Source organism: Gavialis gangeticus, unplaced genomic scaffold, assembly GCF_001723915.1.
Source record: "Gavialis gangeticus isolate Ggan-Ray unplaced genomic scaffold, GavGan_comp1, whole genome shotgun sequence".
NCBI classification, from domain to species: Eukaryota; Metazoa; Chordata; order Crocodylia; family Gavialidae; genus Gavialis; species Gavialis gangeticus.
The window spans coordinates 6,598,503-6,617,311 of NW_017729016.1; the positions used below are offsets into that span (position 1 = coordinate 6,598,503).

At 36.7% G+C, this 18,809-nt stretch overlaps 1 protein-coding gene across 5 annotated transcripts in view; it reads left to right on the forward strand.

Moving 5' to 3' along the window:
* Window positions 1-18,809, forward strand: part of RBBP6 (RB binding protein 6, ubiquitin ligase) — a 41,428-nt gene that overhangs the window by 14,448 nt on the left and 8,171 nt on the right. For 3 of the 5 annotated variants that reach the window (XM_019512776.1, XM_019512778.1, XM_019512779.1), the window contains exons 3-15: window positions 1,716-1,754; window positions 2,423-2,459; window positions 7,834-7,878; window positions 10,332-10,420; window positions 10,535-10,631; window positions 12,400-12,539; window positions 13,928-14,100; window positions 15,243-15,346; window positions 16,047-16,351; window positions 17,091-17,159; window positions 17,819-17,924; window positions 18,007-18,085; window positions 18,200-18,257. In XM_019512776.1, the coding sequence (XP_019368321.1) occupies window positions 1,716-1,754; window positions 2,423-2,459; window positions 7,834-7,878; window positions 10,332-10,420; window positions 10,535-10,631; window positions 12,400-12,539; window positions 13,928-14,100; window positions 15,243-15,346; window positions 16,047-16,351; window positions 17,091-17,159; window positions 17,819-17,924; window positions 18,007-18,085; window positions 18,200-18,257 (1,341 nt within the window). The remainder of the gene's footprint in view (window positions 1-1,715; window positions 1,755-2,422; window positions 2,460-7,833; window positions 7,879-10,331; window positions 10,421-10,534; window positions 10,632-12,399; window positions 12,540-13,927; window positions 14,101-15,242; window positions 15,347-16,046; window positions 16,352-17,090; window positions 17,160-17,818; window positions 17,925-18,006; window positions 18,086-18,199; window positions 18,258-18,809) is intronic. The other 2 variants (XM_019512777.1, XM_019512780.1) reach the window with 1 other exon arrangement.

Here is an 18,809-nt window from a genome sequence, read left to right on the forward strand (position 1 = left end):
TGTTAGAAATGTTCGAACTTAGGTCTGGGTTCTGCTGTCATGAAAGCTGCTGCTAGTACTCATTTTAGCTGGAGGAATTGGACCTGAAATTTGCCAGAAAGGTGTTTTAAAACTGCAGGGTTACTAAAATTCCAAATTACTCAAATTTCAGAATTTTTGGTTTCTGTCAAAGAATTGTGTTTGGCTTATTCTTTGGGCTGGTAGCTGCTTAAGGTCTCAAAAGATGGTCTTACCTGTCTTCCATGGAAAGAGAAGATTTTGTAACATTATTTTTAGAAAAGAAACTACATAACATTTGCCATACAAACTTGTGTGCACACCTTCTGACTCATTCCTTTGTTGCCACAGACAGCATATAAATCTAAAAAAATAAATTCCAATCCCAGAAGTGGCTGTTACTCAGTAGTGGATGAGTGTTTGTTTTGTTTTTGGGGTGGTTTTTTAACATCTGTTTTGGGACAAGGAAGTACTTTTATAAATATAAATTGCTAATAATGAGAGAGATGTTAGAATCTTGCATAGATGCAAAATGTTAAAGGCCAAGTCCACTAATCCTGCGCCTTGCACATGCTAGAAGTTTCATTTATAGGAAAGAGACCTAGCAGATTCCAAGAAATCATCAGTGCTTTATAGTAAGGCAAAAGGAGCAAGGTCCCCAAGTATGTCATTTTCCATGTGTGGCAGTGGGAGTAGACAGTCCCTCTTCAATTTGAAATTCAGCCCTTTTACATATGAATAAGAATAATTCTTGTTATCTTTCTAATTCAGTTTTTATACCATGTTGGTACTGTTGAGCTCTAAATGTTCACTTCCCAGTTAGTCCTTGTAATATCAAATGGCAGATGTACAGTTGGCTAAAATGTAAGAAATTCAGGTAAACTCAATTGCAGCTTTCTTGCTACTGTGTGTAGATCATCCCTATTCTGCATTGGTTACACAAGCTTTGCCTGAATGATTCAATTAATCCTCCAAGGCTGGGTAGATACCATCTCCTCTTTCCTAGTGCTGCTCCAGAACTAGGTGCTTTGATTCTAAGAGTAATAATAACCAAATAAATAGCTGGATAAAAATGTGCAGAGGACGGGGTAGGAATGGTGTGTGTTGCTTTCTCCTTACAGATGATCAGCTACTTCTCTGGTCCTCCTAGCTGATAGGATAGAAGATTCAGTTAAGAGTACCTGCAGCCTGTTAACTAGTCTAGTGATTAAGCTGCTCAGTAGTATAGTTAATTCAAACTAAGCAGCTTTAAGATTACATGCCCCAAAGGGTATCATTATTGTGGTATGTTACAGTGCCTTTTAAACTTTGCTATTCATATTGTAGCATGTTTTTAAAGGTAATAATGGCATTGAAAAACAAATCTCTGTTAATTTTGAGAAGCTCCTTGCATAGCCCCAACTTTGGGATATATACAGTTATGAACCTGAAACTGTTTTAACAGTGAAATTTGGAAGTGTGCACCCCCTCTGTAGAATTTATGAGCATCTTTAAACTGTCCCAGCTTAGAGGACACTTTAGCGAGCTGCATGAATTAATAACCCTTTATTAGCTGTACCAACACTTGCATGCCTAATTCACCATAAAGCATGCAGAATCAGTAGTCAATACATGGAATCTCAACAAGTTTTCAGTAAGAGATTTCCTAAATACTGTAGAATATTCAGGATTATTTTTAATCACGTTCTGGCAATTTAAGACCTTTTTTTTTGTCACAGGACTTCTAAATCGCACAAAATCCTAGAAACTACTTTCAGGTGACATTTCTACTACTACTTTTAGTCAACATAGTTTATATAAAATGTTTAATATTTGGGCACTTTAATGGTTAAATGTAGCAGTTCTGACCACTGTGTTTGGGCTTCCACAAAAGTTCTTTTGTGAGGACTGCTGGCTTACAATATTGTAGTCTTCACTAAATGATTCTGCTTTGCCATACTGATTTAAGAAAGAAAAAGTTTGCTTCAAACTTTCTAGACTGTCACTGTTATTTTTCAGAAACCAAACATCGCATCTGATCTTAAATTAATTTATTAGGAATATGGAAGTTGTTTGGACAAAAGCAATTCCAGATTTAGATGGATCATTATCTTACTAGATTACAAAAATGTTGTGTAGAATAATTCACGTTTAGAATGTTTATATAGTGACAGTCAAATATCCAAAGACTTGAAGTTTTAAATTGTTTTTCATTTATTCCGTATGCGAATCTTAAAAAATGTTTTTCGACAACCCAAAGCAACTTAAGTAATAATTCTGCCTGAAACAAAAGCACTTTGTATGTAGGTGTGTTAACTTCCACATTCCCTAAACAATGTTCCAGAACTCAAAAGTATTGGCAGTTCATAATATAGTGTTTTCACTCTTCTGTATAATGAATTCAAGCACTCGTAGATATTCTGACAACTTTTATTTCTTGTTCTAGAAGTCGAACTGAACCAGTGAGTGGACCATCAAAAGCAGTATGTAAAAACACAATCTCACACTTTTTCTACACACTGCACTTAATTATAACCAGTAATGTAGAAATAAATTTTTTAAACATTAACTTAAAATACAGTTTCTGAGACACAGTATATATATACATATATATATATTGTAAATACAATGTATTTAATATAGTATAGTAAAAAAATGAGCAATGGTATCGTTTGCACACTTTTTAATGTGAATTTTGGTATTTGTGCCAAATAATGCGTTGTATTTCATATTGAATATGCCAGAATATTTCCTGTATGACTCTGTGTTGTACAGATAATGTATGATCATTTTCAGATCATGTAGGTTCAAGGTTTGCACAACTGAACATGATGCCATGTTCTACATCTGTCTGTCTATAGTTAGTAATATGTATGTTTGTACGGGTTGTTGTGTGCTTTTTGTTTCTTGCAATAAAAATGTTTGGAGTGTATATTTTGCCATTTTCACATTGTATCACTTAGCTTTCGTTTTTAATACTTTTTTTGCCTAATGGTTTTTGAAAATGTTATCAAAAACCGCAGAGAAACCATTATTGTTAAACTTGGTATTGTTTCTTAATTCTGATGTGGGGTTCAAACAAATGCTGAAATGAAGATTCCCTTACATTTTTCATGAGCAATTTTGTGCAGCCAAATGATTTATCTTGCTGTCCTGAAATATTTTGAATATTTATATTCCTTAAAACTGTACTGTTAAAAAGACGTTGTTTGGGCCCCCTCTGAGTACATAAATGTCTTGAAGGTTATCATGGGTGTGAATATCTTATGGTCCTCAATGTGGTATTCTGAATTTCTGTGTATGGCTTTTCTGCTTTCTTTTGTTCAGCCTAGCTTAGTAGGGTGCCTGCAGGCAAAATATCTAAAACTTGATGTACAAATTGTAGCAAAGGCTAGACCTTTGTGCGGTCTGAGGATGAAAACCATATGAACGTCAAATCTCACTTGCAGCACCCGTGATTTCAGTGTTTTTTGACTGTGGTGGCTCCCTAAGTTATTGATGGCTAAGCCTTTCTTTAGAACGTCACCACTTCAATTTTTACATTTTGAAAAAAAGTTGGCATTTTTTTTAGGTTTGAAAAACTTAGTGTCAGTCTGTTACTAAATGCTGATCTATAAGATACATGAGCAAATGTTTAGCTTGAGATGGGCCAGATTTTGATTCACTGCTCATGTTGAACATTGTACATAATTCAAGAAATTCAGTCTAGTCCTAATTAGTATCCCACATTATTATTTGGTGTTTTTATTTTTCACTTTTAAAAAGGCATTACACTAATCTTGGATTATTGGATCTGGTTACTTGATAGGATGTTAGGATAATGAAATCTAGAAATTTCTGAACTGTGGGCTTATGTTTTATGAAGAAAATAGCTTCTGGTTCTCATGAAATGATATGCAGTCAATCTAAAATACAAACCTTTTTAGTGTAAAGATTTTAAAAGCTGCTAAAACCATAATCTAATATCTAAAACTCTATTGGCAGTTGATTCAAATTTTTTTCTTACATAACTGTGTCAGCCCAAGTCCAGATTTGTTTGATTGGCCTAGTTACCCTAAGTAATTAATGTACTGCATTTATGTGAATCACATTTACAGTATTTGATCTAATTCAGATGAGTATTTATTTATTGAAACCAGTTCACTTTCCTTTTTGTTTCCTAGCATGTGTATAAATAAACACAAATAACATGTTTATAAATAAAGTTAACATTCTCTTAGCCTTGTGTGTTCCCTGGCATGTCTGTGTTACATTTCTAAGTAGCACTTTACTATGAGCTAATGTAGATTTTTTTTGTTAAAAAAAAAAATTATCTTAGGAATGGCTATATTCTAGTTAGAACTGCTTCAGTTAAAAGGGAAGCAAAATGAAACACTTTTCTTTTTTTTTCTTGTTTTCATGATTGCACTTGGAAAACTGTAATTTGGGCCTGATCTTGCCAGTCCTCTATATCTGTTCAACTTCTGTTAATAATAATTCTCGCCCTGGATGTCGTACAAGATCAGGCATTTTCAGTGTTGGGGACGTAATTACAGTTACCATTAATTGTCCAGCCTGATCTAAAATCAGAGACTAAATTCTGCCCTTAATTGCATGGGCACAAACTCATTTTATCTGAAAGCAGAACTTGGCTGTGGTAAATTGGAGCTAAGTGGGTAGAAAGCTGATATGCTAGTCCATATACATTGCCTAGGCTTTTGACCCTGGAGGGGTCACTACAGCTTCACTTTATTTTCAAGCGAGGATTACGTTCAGCGAGCTGATGTCTCACTCGACGTAATTCTATTGTCTTATGAGACAGACAGGTGCCTGCTACTACCACTACTATAAAAAACAAAGTATAGCAAAAAATAGGCTGGTATAGCTGATATAAATGTCAATAATTTTATACATAGCTTGACCACTTCTCCATTGTCCTGCTCTTTTATAAATTAGTTTATCCTCTGATGTTTTCCAAATCTGTGCCATTCTGACACCACCATAGTCAGAGCTAGGGACTGAACTTTTGTTCTGAGACCAAGTGACTGATTTATTAGTATTAATATTTTAGGAGCAATAAAAATCCGTAGTCAAAATTAGTGCCCCATCTTGTGAAGCAGGGGTGGCCAACCTGCGGCATGTGTTTCATAGGTGACATGGGCAGCTTCTGGGTGTGGCAAATGGCAGATTGAGGGGACAGCACAGTGACAGATTGGGCAGGGGGAGAGGATTGGATTGGCACATGAGGAGAGTATGTGGCTGATTTGCAGCACATCTGCCAAAAGGTTGGCCCCCACTGCTATAAAGCATTGTCCCTTCAATGGAATATAGTCACAAACTTAACTGAAATCCCAGCTGACCAAGTCTTGTGCTAAAACTGAGTATTGTTAACCTTAAGTGACTGCTGAAACTAAAATGTAGTTGTAGTCTAAGTGGTCTAAGACATTACATGTAAAGCTTGGGATTGGATAGTGAGCTTTCCTCCTGGTTTTTCTGTTTTCCCCCTTCATTCACTCTGCCCAGTGGAACTGGGATAATCTTCTCTGAAACAGGTTCCAGTGCAGCAAACGTCATTCAGTATTTGTTGATTTAAAAAAAAAAATCCTACAGTATTATTTTTGCCTGAGGAAAGATCTCTGAAAGCTCAAGAGCCTTGGAGATGGAGTTTCCATAGGTCTAAATCCAGGGGCTTGCAGGGAACTTGATAAAATACTCCAGTAGAAAGAAAAAAGGGGAGGGGAGAGAGAAGGGATCAGCACAGGAACGATAGGAAAGAGGTTCCCAAGATAATATATTCACTGAGATGCTGATCAGCCACCTACTTCTTTCTGGTGGTAGTTTAGTGGTTAGAAATGACAATGTTACCTATCTCTTAAGATGTCGATTGGAATCTGTAGGCTGTATTATTCATGAAACAGCATTATAAATCAAATCATGATGCCAGCTAGATTTGTTCAAGATTGGAAGTAGGGCCTATTACAAAAGCAAGACTCCAGTTTAATTTTTTTATTAAACATTTTCAAGTCAAGTTATGGACATGCTATTAAAATATTCATAAAATAATGAATGGCAAAAAATGCTTTTTTATGTTATCAGCTGTTCTGGTCAATATATAGCCCTGTTTACTTCCACACTTAGAAAGGAGTGGCATGTGGAGTATCAGATGTTTAATAATTTTAATGACATTCCTTTTTTAACATAAATGAATGTAGGGATTTTACAAAAGACTTAAATTTGCCCCACCAAGTAAAACTCATTAAAACAGATTTCAAGGTCTTAGTGTTAAAATTGGGCCTCAGCCTTTGACACTAATTTCCCTTCCATGGAATTTTTTTCAGAACTTTTTTATTTTTTTAAGTGTCTAAAAAATTAATAAGAAAACTGTTCCACGTACTGTGCTTGTTTGGGAAAGTCCTTTGTGAACATGTAATTGGACATTTCAGGATCCCTTATGGAGAGAAGAGGAGGTTTACTGCAAATATGTTTTCCTTAAAGTTTGACTAACAAAACTCTGGTTGAACATTATCACTCTTAGTAACATAGAATGTAAGGTTCTTTAAAGGGAAATTATTTACATCTGTTTTTGCTTTGTTTTTATAAACTCTTATGATGGTGATATTGTCTTCTCCTGAGAGAGATCTTTATTTTTGTGTTGGGAAATTTTATTAAGTTTCTCTGATCTATTCAGTTTTAAGCCACAATAAAGAGTGAACCCCAAAATCTCTCTCTATATTGGAAAGTTCTGTTCCATTAGTGAATCAAACTAAGTATATTAGTGAATTATATGATTACTTATATTTGTTGTTGATGGTGATGTATTACAATTCAGTGTGGCTTGAACAGCACATGGGGATTGTGCTTTTTATGCATGGAAAAACTGCAGGGGTGATAAGTCAGAGTAGGTGTTAGGTCTCATTTGTGCAAGTTGCTCCCCATTGGCAGGTGTAAGCATTTGCCAGCACGAAGAACTGCTTTTGGGATCAAGACTGAAACCCTTCGCCTTTATCATCGCCAGTGTGTTTTTTGCATGTGTCCACAATTGAGCTGTAATCTCTGTTTATGGCTGATGTTAAAATTGAATCTTCTGTGGGATTTGGATATGGAAATACTGAAAGATACCAGCTTGCATGTTTTCAGCATACATTTTTATGATATGCCATTCAGCTCTAATGAAAATCAGACTTATTTCACTGCTTCCTCAGTTTTGGTAAACCTCTGGCATCTACAGTTTACAGAGTTTTACTTTTCCTACTTTAATTCTGACAATTCATTTATATGCTGTGGACTAAATGATGGGTTTCATTTACGGAAACCCTCTCCCCCAAGTTTTTATCTCCATTGCCTGATTGTGCATGTGCTTTGTTTTGGCAAGAAGTTGCGGGTGCTTTTCATGAAGCATAATCACATGCATTATGTTGACTGATTTAAATGTTAAATTCCAAAATACATTAAAATACTTCCCTATGTTACCACATTTCTGTCCAACTAAATATTTTTTTAAAATATTTTTAAGTAACTTAATTTGGCTTAAAAGGGAAAATGTTTGTTGTCTTCATATACTTAATTCTCATGGATATAGGGATTTTAGGAGCATTCCAAGGGGAGAACATACTCTGAAGTAATAAGCTAACCTTAGTAAGGTGCTTCAGTGTTTCAGCTTCTTTTCCCTTAGAAGGTGGCCTCTCTTGACACGCATACCTTTGAAAGCTTTCCTAGATGTAATTTCATGTGTTTGGGGCAAAAAAATCAAACTACTTTGAAAATGCCTCTCATAGAGAGACAGAAGATACCCATGTAGACTCTCAAACTGCTGTAGTGGTAAATATTGCTATGTCTTGATTGTGAAACTTGAATGTGTGTTTAATTTTTTGTGAACAGATTGATGACTCTTCTGCATCTATTTCTCTGGCCCAGCTCACAAAGGTATATATGCATATATATTTTTTTTGTCAAATCTAACAATGAATTATTTGCTTGGTATTTTAAGTCCCATACTGTGATCTATATCTGGTTAATTTTTGTAATTTGAACAAAACTTTTAGTGAAAAGTGCTGAGTTTAACTTGAAAATGTGTGTACATATTGATTGATACTATCCTGTAAAGAGTAGTTCCCAGTTTGGGAAGATAGAAGGGGAGTACCTTATCAGCCTCAACATAATGTTGCAGTATTAATCATCTTCAAGACACAAGAAAGAAGCACTTCAGAAGCTGTTTACCGTTTCTTTCATACGTTTCAGTAATTTTGCTTTGGAAGCTAGCGCACTTTTTAAAGAAGAATTTAAAATACTGGCTGTAAGTTATGGACTTTTCAGGGCTTTTTGTAACAGCCAAGTAGAAGTGTTTCCATAACATGGACAATTGCATGTTATTTTTTGCATTTGTAGACTTTCCACTGATAGATCAGCTCTTTGAATGTCGCACATAACTTCCTAATTTGTAGACTTGTAGTACATATACAGTGAACAGCATTTATACAACCTAATTTGTTTGAACACAGACTGTGTAAATTGTGTAAATGTATCTAATTGTTTATAGGAATATACCAATGTGTATGTGTGGCATATTGGCAAATGTGACCTGAAAATGTTGTAATGCCATGTTTTGCTATGAAACTGCTTGCATTTTATGCTCAATAATGTGTACTTTTGTCTGGGAAAGCACTAGTGACTACTTATTAAAGATATCAGTGCATCAGGCAATTAAGTTTTTGCCCTTTAAAATTCCAAGAAAGGGTAGGACCTATTGCAGAGTAGTTAGACTTCTTCTTTTGAGGGCAAAATCTGGAGCTCATGCCAGGAAAGACAAAAATCTTTCCATCTGCAATTTCCCCACCACCAACATACAGGTGAAAGATCTTGTGTGCATTCAGCAATTTTTTTTTTTTTTTACTTAAGAATTGGCTATCAAAAGAGATTTGGTTTCCATTAGTGCTGTCCCTAAATCTGTCCTCTGTTTTGTAAACTCATGTCAAGTTTCTTATTCTAAGATGCAAAAAACTGTCCAAGTGGTGTACAATTTTTTAAAAGTTTTTTAGACTTTTTTTTAAATGAAGAAACATTACAAACAACTCAAAACTGTTACTTACTTTAACCTCTTCAATGCAGAATGGCTTAGCATGGAGGCAATGTGTTTAACAGTTTTCCATTTTATTCCTATCTTGTATTAAATGCCATATTTGAATTTTGGTCTATTCCTACTAATGTTTTGTGGTTTTGGGTGTGTTTGTAAACTGTTTGGGTTCAAACAAATTAGTTGAGTATCTGTAAAGCACATTTTCTGTAAATGTTAATGGATATGATTTCATAGCTGTCAATTTTTTTTGTTGTTAAGAAAAAGCTTTGTATATGAAACAATCTTTTAATAAAATGTTGAAACTAGTTGGTTGCTTTTGTGAATGACTGTATAAAAGGATAAGACGAGTGGTTGATCTGAATGCTAGGTGCTTGAAGATCCAAGTAATTAGCAGTCACTTCCTTAGACCCTGCTTGTATCTGGACTAGTGTATAGTAAATATTTTAACAAAAACTGACAAATTTTTTTAATTCTCTTTTTAAGTTGGCTTCAATATTTTTGCAAGGCTAACTCCACATATAAGGATTACATTTACGATTTGTATATTAAAAGGACAGTCCACTAGAAAACTGTGCAGTGAATACTGTATCTGCTGTAATTACAACACTAAATATTGCTGGTTAATTAAAATACACTTGAGTCTGTTTACACAGAGGGGGTTTTTTGTATTATTGAAAATGTCCATATAAATCCACAGTAGGGGAACAAAGAAAAACTTTGAAAAGAAATCTGGAATTAAGCATGCACTCTGAAAGGAAGTGGTGTCAAAAGTTGGACTTAAAAAAGAAGGGGGGGGGAAGCCAGTTTCAGATTTGTCAAGTTGACTGTCCCTTTTACATTACAAAATGTAAATGCTGCTATTAAACCTGTATTCATGTTTCTAAATGAAAACATACTCTGTTACTACATATTTTTTCATAGATAGCCTGGAGCCCAAAATCTAGTGTCTTAAAAATACTGAATAAGGGTTTTTTTTACACTTAGTTTCAGCCCACTTCTGTATAAGAGAAAATTGGAGCAGTTACACAAGTCTTTATGTAAGGTACAAACAGAGCCTAAGGTTTTGAGTGCCCAAGAAAGTTTTTTCTCAAATGAACTAATAGGCACACAAACATCATGTATTGGCCTAAGGACTCCCCAGAACATCTTCAGGACAATATGTATTTATGTAAGCAGCTATATTAATGCAACTTCAGCTAGAGCTGTGCTGCTCTTTACAGGATTGGATGAGTGGTGTTGTCTTTGGCTGTGTGGACTTCAATGTGTTTCTAATGTGTGTGTCAAATAATTACCTATTAAACAGACTGCCAATCTGGCTGAAGCCAATGCTTCCGAAGAAGATAAAATAAAAGCTATGATGTCACAGTCTGGCCATGAATATGATCCCGTCAAGTAAGTGTTCATATCAGATCTGTTATTTAAAGATTGTGCTTGTTTTTGGTGTTTTGGGTTCTTTTTAAGTTAGACACATGCACACCTTTATTTTTATTTTTTTTAAACCTTTAGTTACATGAAGAAGCCCTTGGGCCCACCTCCACCATCATACACATGCTTTCGTTGTGGAAAACCTGGCCATTACATAAAGAACTGCCCAACAAATGGGGTAAGAGCCTGGTGGAACTACAGTGCTGTTTTGTTTTGAATATTCCCGATTCACTGAATTTTCACTGATGATCTAACTTTATGTGCATAGGCAAAATAATTCAGAGCAAAGGCCCTTGTGTCCTGTGGTGACTTATACAATTTAGTGAGACATTCTTATTGGTGGAAGGGGGAAGTCTGTAACTCAGATTCCTCTTTGCTTTGTTACCCTTACAGAGGTCGGGGCTGTGAGTACCTGAATGCTCTTTAAAAAATTTCTGAATACTTTTGTTTATGTTCCTCTGAATGGCAAGAATTGAAAGAGGCCTGTGCCACAATGCATTCTGTACTAAAAAGTAGCAACTGCGCATTTCAAGTGCATGTAAGAAGTGCAGGCTTAGTTATTGTCACAATAGCTGGCTGTTTTCTAGTCTGTTTGCCTAAACATTTTATCACATCGGGCATTTATACACATACCTTTTTGTTCGACAACCTGCCAGAGATCCGCTGCTGCTGAGCAGACTCGATTAACAGAGTTTGCAGCACATGCGAGCTGACATGTACTATGTTGTGCCATGTGCAGTTGTATAAATGGCGAAATGCGTGTCAGCGCATAGAAAATGGCTGTACAGTTTTGAGCTAAAGCATCTCCAAGGTGTTGAAGCTCAGAGCGTGCTGCTGCTGTTTTCTCAGCACTGACGCACATTTCTCCACTTAGACAACTGTAAGTGTCACAGCACTAAGCACTTTGAAAAGTGCTCGGCGTTGCAGTGCTTATACGTGTTACAATGTCCAATGATTCTAAAATGATGCTGTGTGGTTTTAGCCTCCCCACCTCCCAATCAATGGTAGTTTGAAAGAAACTTCATTTAAAAGTTTAAAACGGAAGAAAAAATTGTGTTGAAGGTGAAATTTGCTTTTGTTTCTTCAGTGTAGGTGTCATAATTTTGTCTCTAGCTCATTCTTAGGGCACCTTCAGTTGCCTTCCTATTACAAGTTCTGGCACAGTTCATCCTCATCTGAGACCTTATGTTATGATCTCAAGATTTCAACATAAATTTTTTTTATGAAAAAACAAATTAGTGTTTTAATGCCTCCCTAGTAGTTTGGCCATAGACTGTCATACCATCGTTATAATGAATGTAGAATGATGAACATACTCATTTTCCAGTGGATTAGCATTTACCTGATACATGTTATGTAGCATAAAGATTTTTCATTTGCTACTTGAGATGAGATGTGAAAAGGAAAGAGTAGGCAGTGATCCTGCAAAGACTTGTGGGTATATTTTTGACTTTATTCACTGAGTTCAAAGTTTCTACCTAAGTATATTGCTGGATCACGATATTTCTCAGACTATAAGTGTGCTCTCATGAGTAGAGTAAGCTATGGTAGTCTGAAGTGCAGAGGTACACGCCCATTGTCCCACTTGAAGTATCTGTGAAGTATCTGAGATAACACTTGTTTCTGGGACAGTGGTGGCTGATTGGAATGTATTGCTATTCAAACTGTGCCTAAACGATTGTCCTTTGCTATGGACTTTCAGACCCAGGATAAGCTGCTGTCTATTTTTACCATGCGATCCAAAATAAAAGGCTTTGTCTGTGGAGAAATAACGCCAAAATTTAGATGAGGGTGCTATCCTGCCCTGCCTTCTATATGTGTTATAAGGTAGTACTCAGTTGCGGGGGGGGGAGAGAATTAAATACACGTTTTCAGCAGTCAGATTCAATAACCCGTGAAATATCCCTTTAAAGATGAGCTATATCTGGATGTTTATTTCTTAACAGGACAAAAATTTTGAGTCTGTTCCCAGGATTAAAAAGAGCACAGGAATTCCTAGAAGTTTTATGATGGAGGTGAAGGATCCCAATACAAAAGGAGCCATGCTTACAAACACAGGAAAATATGCAATACCAACAATTGATGCGTAAGTACTTCAGAGCAGGCTGAAATGTGACTAATGGGCCAGTACACAAGTGCTTGGATGGGAGCGAAGCTGCATTGGCTGGCATCTATAATCCCCCTGTGTCAGAGCCACTGCAGCCAGCTGTATTTAACAGGAGTTAGGTGCAGCCATGGCAAACTGCCACCCTGGGTCTAATTTTGGCAGACTTCAGGATTCCAGCCTGTGGGGCAAAATGTATTCTTAATGTCTTGTTCCATTTATACATGTATATATAGCCATCTATGCAAACTGAGCTTGATATGACAACACGTGTTGTCATATCAAGCAACCTCTTGTCTCCCAATTTTTATTTGTTTTCTTGTAATCAACTTTGGCAGTAAAATGTTAGGAAAGTCTGGACTGAAACATGCTAGAGGGAATATAACATTTCATAATGTGTATTTCTTAAATAAGCCTAAAGAGATGGGCAAAGGTTAAGTTCAGGAATAGCATTGAATCTTGCCTGTTTCCTGTTGCTGGATTGAAAGCTTTGGCTTGCCAATACTTTAAGAGTGTGTCTGCACAACCTGGTTACATCATGGTAGTACAGGGTGGGAAACCAGTGATTTGTAGTGTGGTGACTGTGCATGCTCCTGTCCTTAGCAAATGCCGGCTGTCATCCAGCTTTCAGAGGGAAAGCTGCCACATGCTTGTGTAGAATGAAAGCATACAAATGGGCAGTAACCACCAAGCACCTAACATGCTTTTATTTGTGTAGTTGTGTTTTAAATACCATGGTAATGGGATGCTGAAAATAAAGGCAGTTTTGTCGTTCTGTGAAATACTTCCTAGAAATACATGTGTTGATGGTATATCACTGTCACAATAAAATATTTTGTAGTGGTAAGAGCAGGGGACAGGTACTTGGGAGGCAGAGAATGAGTGTACTGCAGTGGCAGAATGCTCTGGATGAGGCACTCCCCAGCTTGCAGACTCCCAGCTGAAAAGAATGAGGCTCTTGGACATCCTTGCAAGACCTAAGAAACCTTTGGTAGCTTAAGCTGTAACTGCTGGCTGTCAGCCAAGATGCAGTGGCCTTAAAAATACAAAAAACATCCCTTCTGTTTTAATCTAAATGAATTAAAATACCCTTTAAAAACTATTAGCAAGAATTCATTCTATATATATGGCACTGGAAAACTTTACTATATTTTTCTGTGATGTGCTGCTTTATGTAGAAACTGTATCATACCTGAGTAATTAGCACAGATCAAATAAGTACCTGATGCTGGCTTTTTTTGTAATATCAATAATGCTGAGCATTTGAAGTATGCAATTGGTATTTTTCTTTTTAATCTAGTGATAACATTGGTAGTTTTGGTGACATTTCCATAATCAGATTATTTGAAATGAAAATTATTTTCTTTTAGGGAGGCTTATGCCATAGGAAAGAAGGAAAAGCCCCCTTTTCTACCAGAGGAGCCATCTTCCTCTTCAGAAGAGGAAGATCCTATTCCAGATGAATTGTTGTGTCTGATCTGCAAAGATATAATGACTGATGCAGTTGTCATTCCCTGCTGTGGAAACAGTTATTGTGATGAATGTAAGTGCCATATTCTAGTGTTACACTTAACTCAAGCTGCTAAATGTATCAGGTTGGATTTGGTGATCTTACAGTAGTGAATGGGAAATGAATGAACAAAAATGAGTGTATTAAATTGACATTTTAGAAAGGGATGGTGCCTTAACCAGCAAGGTCTTGCATTTTATTTGGCAGTAAAGGAAAAAAGAAGGCTTATAGCTCAAAAATCAGAGTAACGTTTATGTAGGGAGTAATAAACACCAGAATAGCAAACAATTGCTGTTCTGTACAGTCGCTGTGCTACTGACTGCATCTTTTTTGAGTAAATGATTTCTCCAGTCCTTCTCGCTTTGATTTGTTAACGATTGTCATGTAGCCCCTGTTACATTTGGAATATTAGCATAGACAATTAACTGTAGGGTGAAACCATCGGAAGGGTAGGCCCTTGTTGAAATTTCTTTTAAAGGCCGGTCAAAATAATTTTAACCCAGTTTGATGAATTCTTAAGAATGCAACGTAACCATTTTTCTTGAGGCTCTGACTGCTTGTACAACTGACTCAGCTAAACTAGCTGATTTTCTTTTGACTTCTGCACTAACTTCACTGTGAGGATTGTGAAATACTACGAAATGATGTTTGAACTCAAAAAAAGCATTTTTTTCACTAGCATTTCCATAAAGCTGTGGAAGCAGTTCTTTGTAAACCTTCTTTACCAAAAAAAAATCTTTTTAAAGTATAATCATTCTGTCATTGTTTCTGTATGAGATGATAGTCATTCTTAAAGCTGGATGGTTAAACGATTTGTGTTAAAATAATAGCACATGCTAAAACTCAGTGATTTTGCTCTGGAAATTAAATGTTTTTCACCTAGGCTAAGGACTAAACTAGCTTGAAATGCTGGCCCACGTAAAGCTTCAAGAAGCTTAATAAATGTAATGCTTATACAGTAGGAATGTTAACTCCCAGCACATTTACCTTTCAAGTCTTTTAGTTATTATGGCAGGTAAAAAACACTTTTATATGCTTGCAATCCAAGTTAATTTTCCTTGGAGCCTAGTGTTAATCTTGCACATGGATTTGACAAGATAGTATGGACGAAAGATTTTTAGCTCAGCAAAAGTTTTTTTGGGTTTTTTTTACTCGGTATTTCTAATGGTTTACAGGTATCAGAACAGCACTACTGGAATCAGATGACCATACCTGTCCAACTTGTCATCAGACAGATGTTTCCCCTGATGCTTTAATTGCCAACAAGTTCTTACGCCAGGTAAGCTTATGCTATGTGTAACACTGTCTTTGCAAATACCTAGGCAGTAGGAAAATCGGATTTATAACAGCTTTTCCATAATTAAGGCTAAGTTGAGAATTATTTTTCAAATCAGTTGCAATATATAAGATGTTTGCGTCCTGCCTTGTTCAAATAAATCCATCAATTATCTGATTTTCTCAATTTCAGCAGTGACCACTGACGGATATAATTTGTTGAGTACGTGTGTGGTCAAATGCATTTTTCAGATTTTAAGTTTTCACAGGAAGAATTTCTGCTTTCACCTTTTACAACTGTGCAGAGAACAAAGTGGCTATTTAGTCGGAGATAATCCTGCCTTGAGCAGAGGACTGGACTAGATGACCTTGAGAGGTCCTTTCCAGTTTGACTTTTTCCTATGAAAGTATAAACTATTGCAGTGCTAGTTCCTAAGTCATCAGGCAGCCTGAATTTGAATAGCTCTACATGGAATGTACTTCCCTTCTTTACTACAGTGGAGCTTACTACAGAAGTTTAAATAGCAATATTAATTTTTGCTTTCAGGCAGTTTTTTCAGAAACATACAGATAATGTGATAAGCTGATTTATCTGAAGTTTTTATATACTTCCGTGCCTGTGGGCAATCTTAACTCTAAATAAATGAAAGGGGTTTTATATGAGAATAGTAATCTTTATGTAACAATGATTTTTCTATTTTTAGGCTGTAAACAACTTCAAAAATGAAACTGGCTACACCAAAAGGCTCCGTAAGCAGATGCAACAACCAAGACCAACAGTCCAGCGGAACATGCAACCTGTAGTGAGGCCAACTGTTTCCAGACAACAGGATCCTCTAATGATTCCAGTAACTTCACCTGCTCATTCTGCTGCTTCTTTAACATCATCGTTGACTCCTAGTCAGTCGTCTGCATCTGCTACTATGTCAGCAAATCCGTCTTCTGGACCTGGAGCTGCTGCTGATTTGTCCATATCTCTTCGCTCTGAAAAGACAGATGGACCTTTTCGGTAAGTAAACTTGGAAGATACATAACCTTAACTCTTCTTTCCCCTATTTTTACCTCTGGTGCTTGATTTGTCTGATAGCTACTTGTACATCCTGTAATGATGGGTGACACAATTAGCACATGCCTCCCTTTTGGCTCCAGGTACACCCTAGGAAGCTCTAACTTATTTTATTGTATTTCACATTCACATTACCAGGGTTTACAAGAATGCAAACATGATTCACAAGATAAATTCAGAGATTTCAAACAAGAAATCAGTGTTAGAACCTTTCTGATTTGTTGTGGCTTTTCTGAGTTCTTTGAAACAGAACTGCTGTATTTTTCTGTGGTTTGAAAACAAATGAAAATTATAACATGACATTTTCCAAGAGGTTCCTTGAGTCTGAAAAGGTTGAGAACCAGTGATCTAGGGTCAGAACAGGTTCCATTAAAATACAGAATCATGCCAACGGTGCACATTCCGGGAAGTAGTAGGTCATATATATAACCTTGTAGCAATAATTTTACTTACACACACACACTCGCACTAAAAGCTGCCCTTTACAAGCCGGCATGCTCTATTAACTGGCATGCCGGCTTGTAAGGTAAAAGCGAAACCGGAAATGCCCACTGTGGCACTTATGGTTTTGCCAAGCCCCCATGGCCCAAGGCAAAGCAGCCTGTGCTGCCAAGACCCCACAATAACAGGTGGTTGTTTTTTTTTCTCCTTTCTCTTCTGCCCCCCTCCCTGTCCTTTGCAGCGGGAGGGGTGGCGATGCGGCAGGAGGGGCGGCGGCGCATCGGACGCGGCAGGAGAGGCGGCCTCTCAGGTAACCGGCATATTTTGTTATCCGGCACCCCCAATTCCCCATGGGTGCCGGATAACAAAGCTTTTGCTGTATTTACATTTAACTCTGCATACTGTAATGTTTAAGATCCAAACTGTTCCTGTTGAAATGTCATTAAAATAAAGTAAAATAATCAACGACTGCAGCGTAAGGCTTTTTTGCCGCCTTAACTCTGTGGTTTGAATCTAGGAAGTGCCTCTACCCATTAGTTGGAGGTATTGTAGACTACAGGCTAAAGGTATTACTGATTGCTGAGGCCGTTATTCAGAATAACAGTCCAGCCTCTAAATCCCTGTCTGGAAACTTGTACACATTTAATTTAAACCTTGGCTTTGCAGCGTATGTAACATCCAAGTCGTGTACCTTTTAAAATCTGTAGTACATTTACATGTACAGAAGACTTACACATTTCCCTTTTTACCTTCCATGTTAAAAATGCATCTACAACTTCATTTAATTTGTACTGTGTCTAGTGTATTCCTAAGATAACTGGTATAAAAGTATATAGTTTTCCAGTCTGAAGTAATTTTGGTGTTTTTTTTTTAAAAACTTGGCTCAATCTTTGTACTTCCAGTGGTATTCTAAATCAGTGGATTTGAATGGCACAGATCTTATGTGTATGTATGTGGGGTTTTTTTCAGGGATGCAGATAGTGTTATACCTCCTGCTGCTGTTGTGACAGCCTCGGAGCATTCAAAAACTTCTTCCTCTCTTGCAATCAGCACTGTGATGGAAGAGAAAGTAAAGGTATGTTTTACTTCAGCATACAAAATGACTCCTGTATTTTAAGACAATTGCTTTACTAATTTTTTTCATCCTTTATCCTTAGGGCTACCAGGTTCCTGTACTAGGACAGCCAGCATTACCAGGACAGCTTGCTTCACAGGGACAGTCAATACCCACTACTGGCAAGTAACTACAAGTGTATCGAGACTTTTTTCTAAATATTTATTTTCAGCTGAACTAAATGCAAAATCTTGTTGGTTTTTTTTGGTTTTTTTTTTTTTTTGCCCCCTAAACAGGTCAGCCAATAAGAGGCAATCCGGTTCGTTCTTCAGGCAGCAGGCCAGGCTGGGAACCGTAAGTATTTTTTACCCCAAAAAAATCACTTTACTCCCTTTAAGCAGATTGTAACCTGCTTAACTTAAAGAGTGACTTGCCGTATTGAATGTGTTTCATTGTAAACTAACTGTACTAGATGTGTTTTGTATAATCACTTTGAGGAGTCTTGTAGCAACGCCATTGCTGGGGTCGTTTGACCCCGGTACTCTTTCCTGCCATGGCAGGCGGTCGGACTTGATGATCTGCTCAGGTCCCTTCCGACCCTACTAACTATGAAACTGTTCTCCAAGTGTATATGTAGACAGACACAGAGAATGCAAGTTAAGTAATAATAATAATAATAAAATTAAATGGATTAATTGGAATTGATTTTTACAAAGGGAAATCAGGTGGAAAATTGCCTCCTTGATAACTAGAATAGGACTAAAGACATTTGTTTGTCCATTAGAATTTGGCTTCAATATTTTGAGTGCTGGATATTTTTTTTAAGAATTTGGTTAAATTTAATTGAGATTAAATTATGGAGGGGCAAACCTGGAAGGATGTGGGAAGTGGGGTCCCACAGGGCTC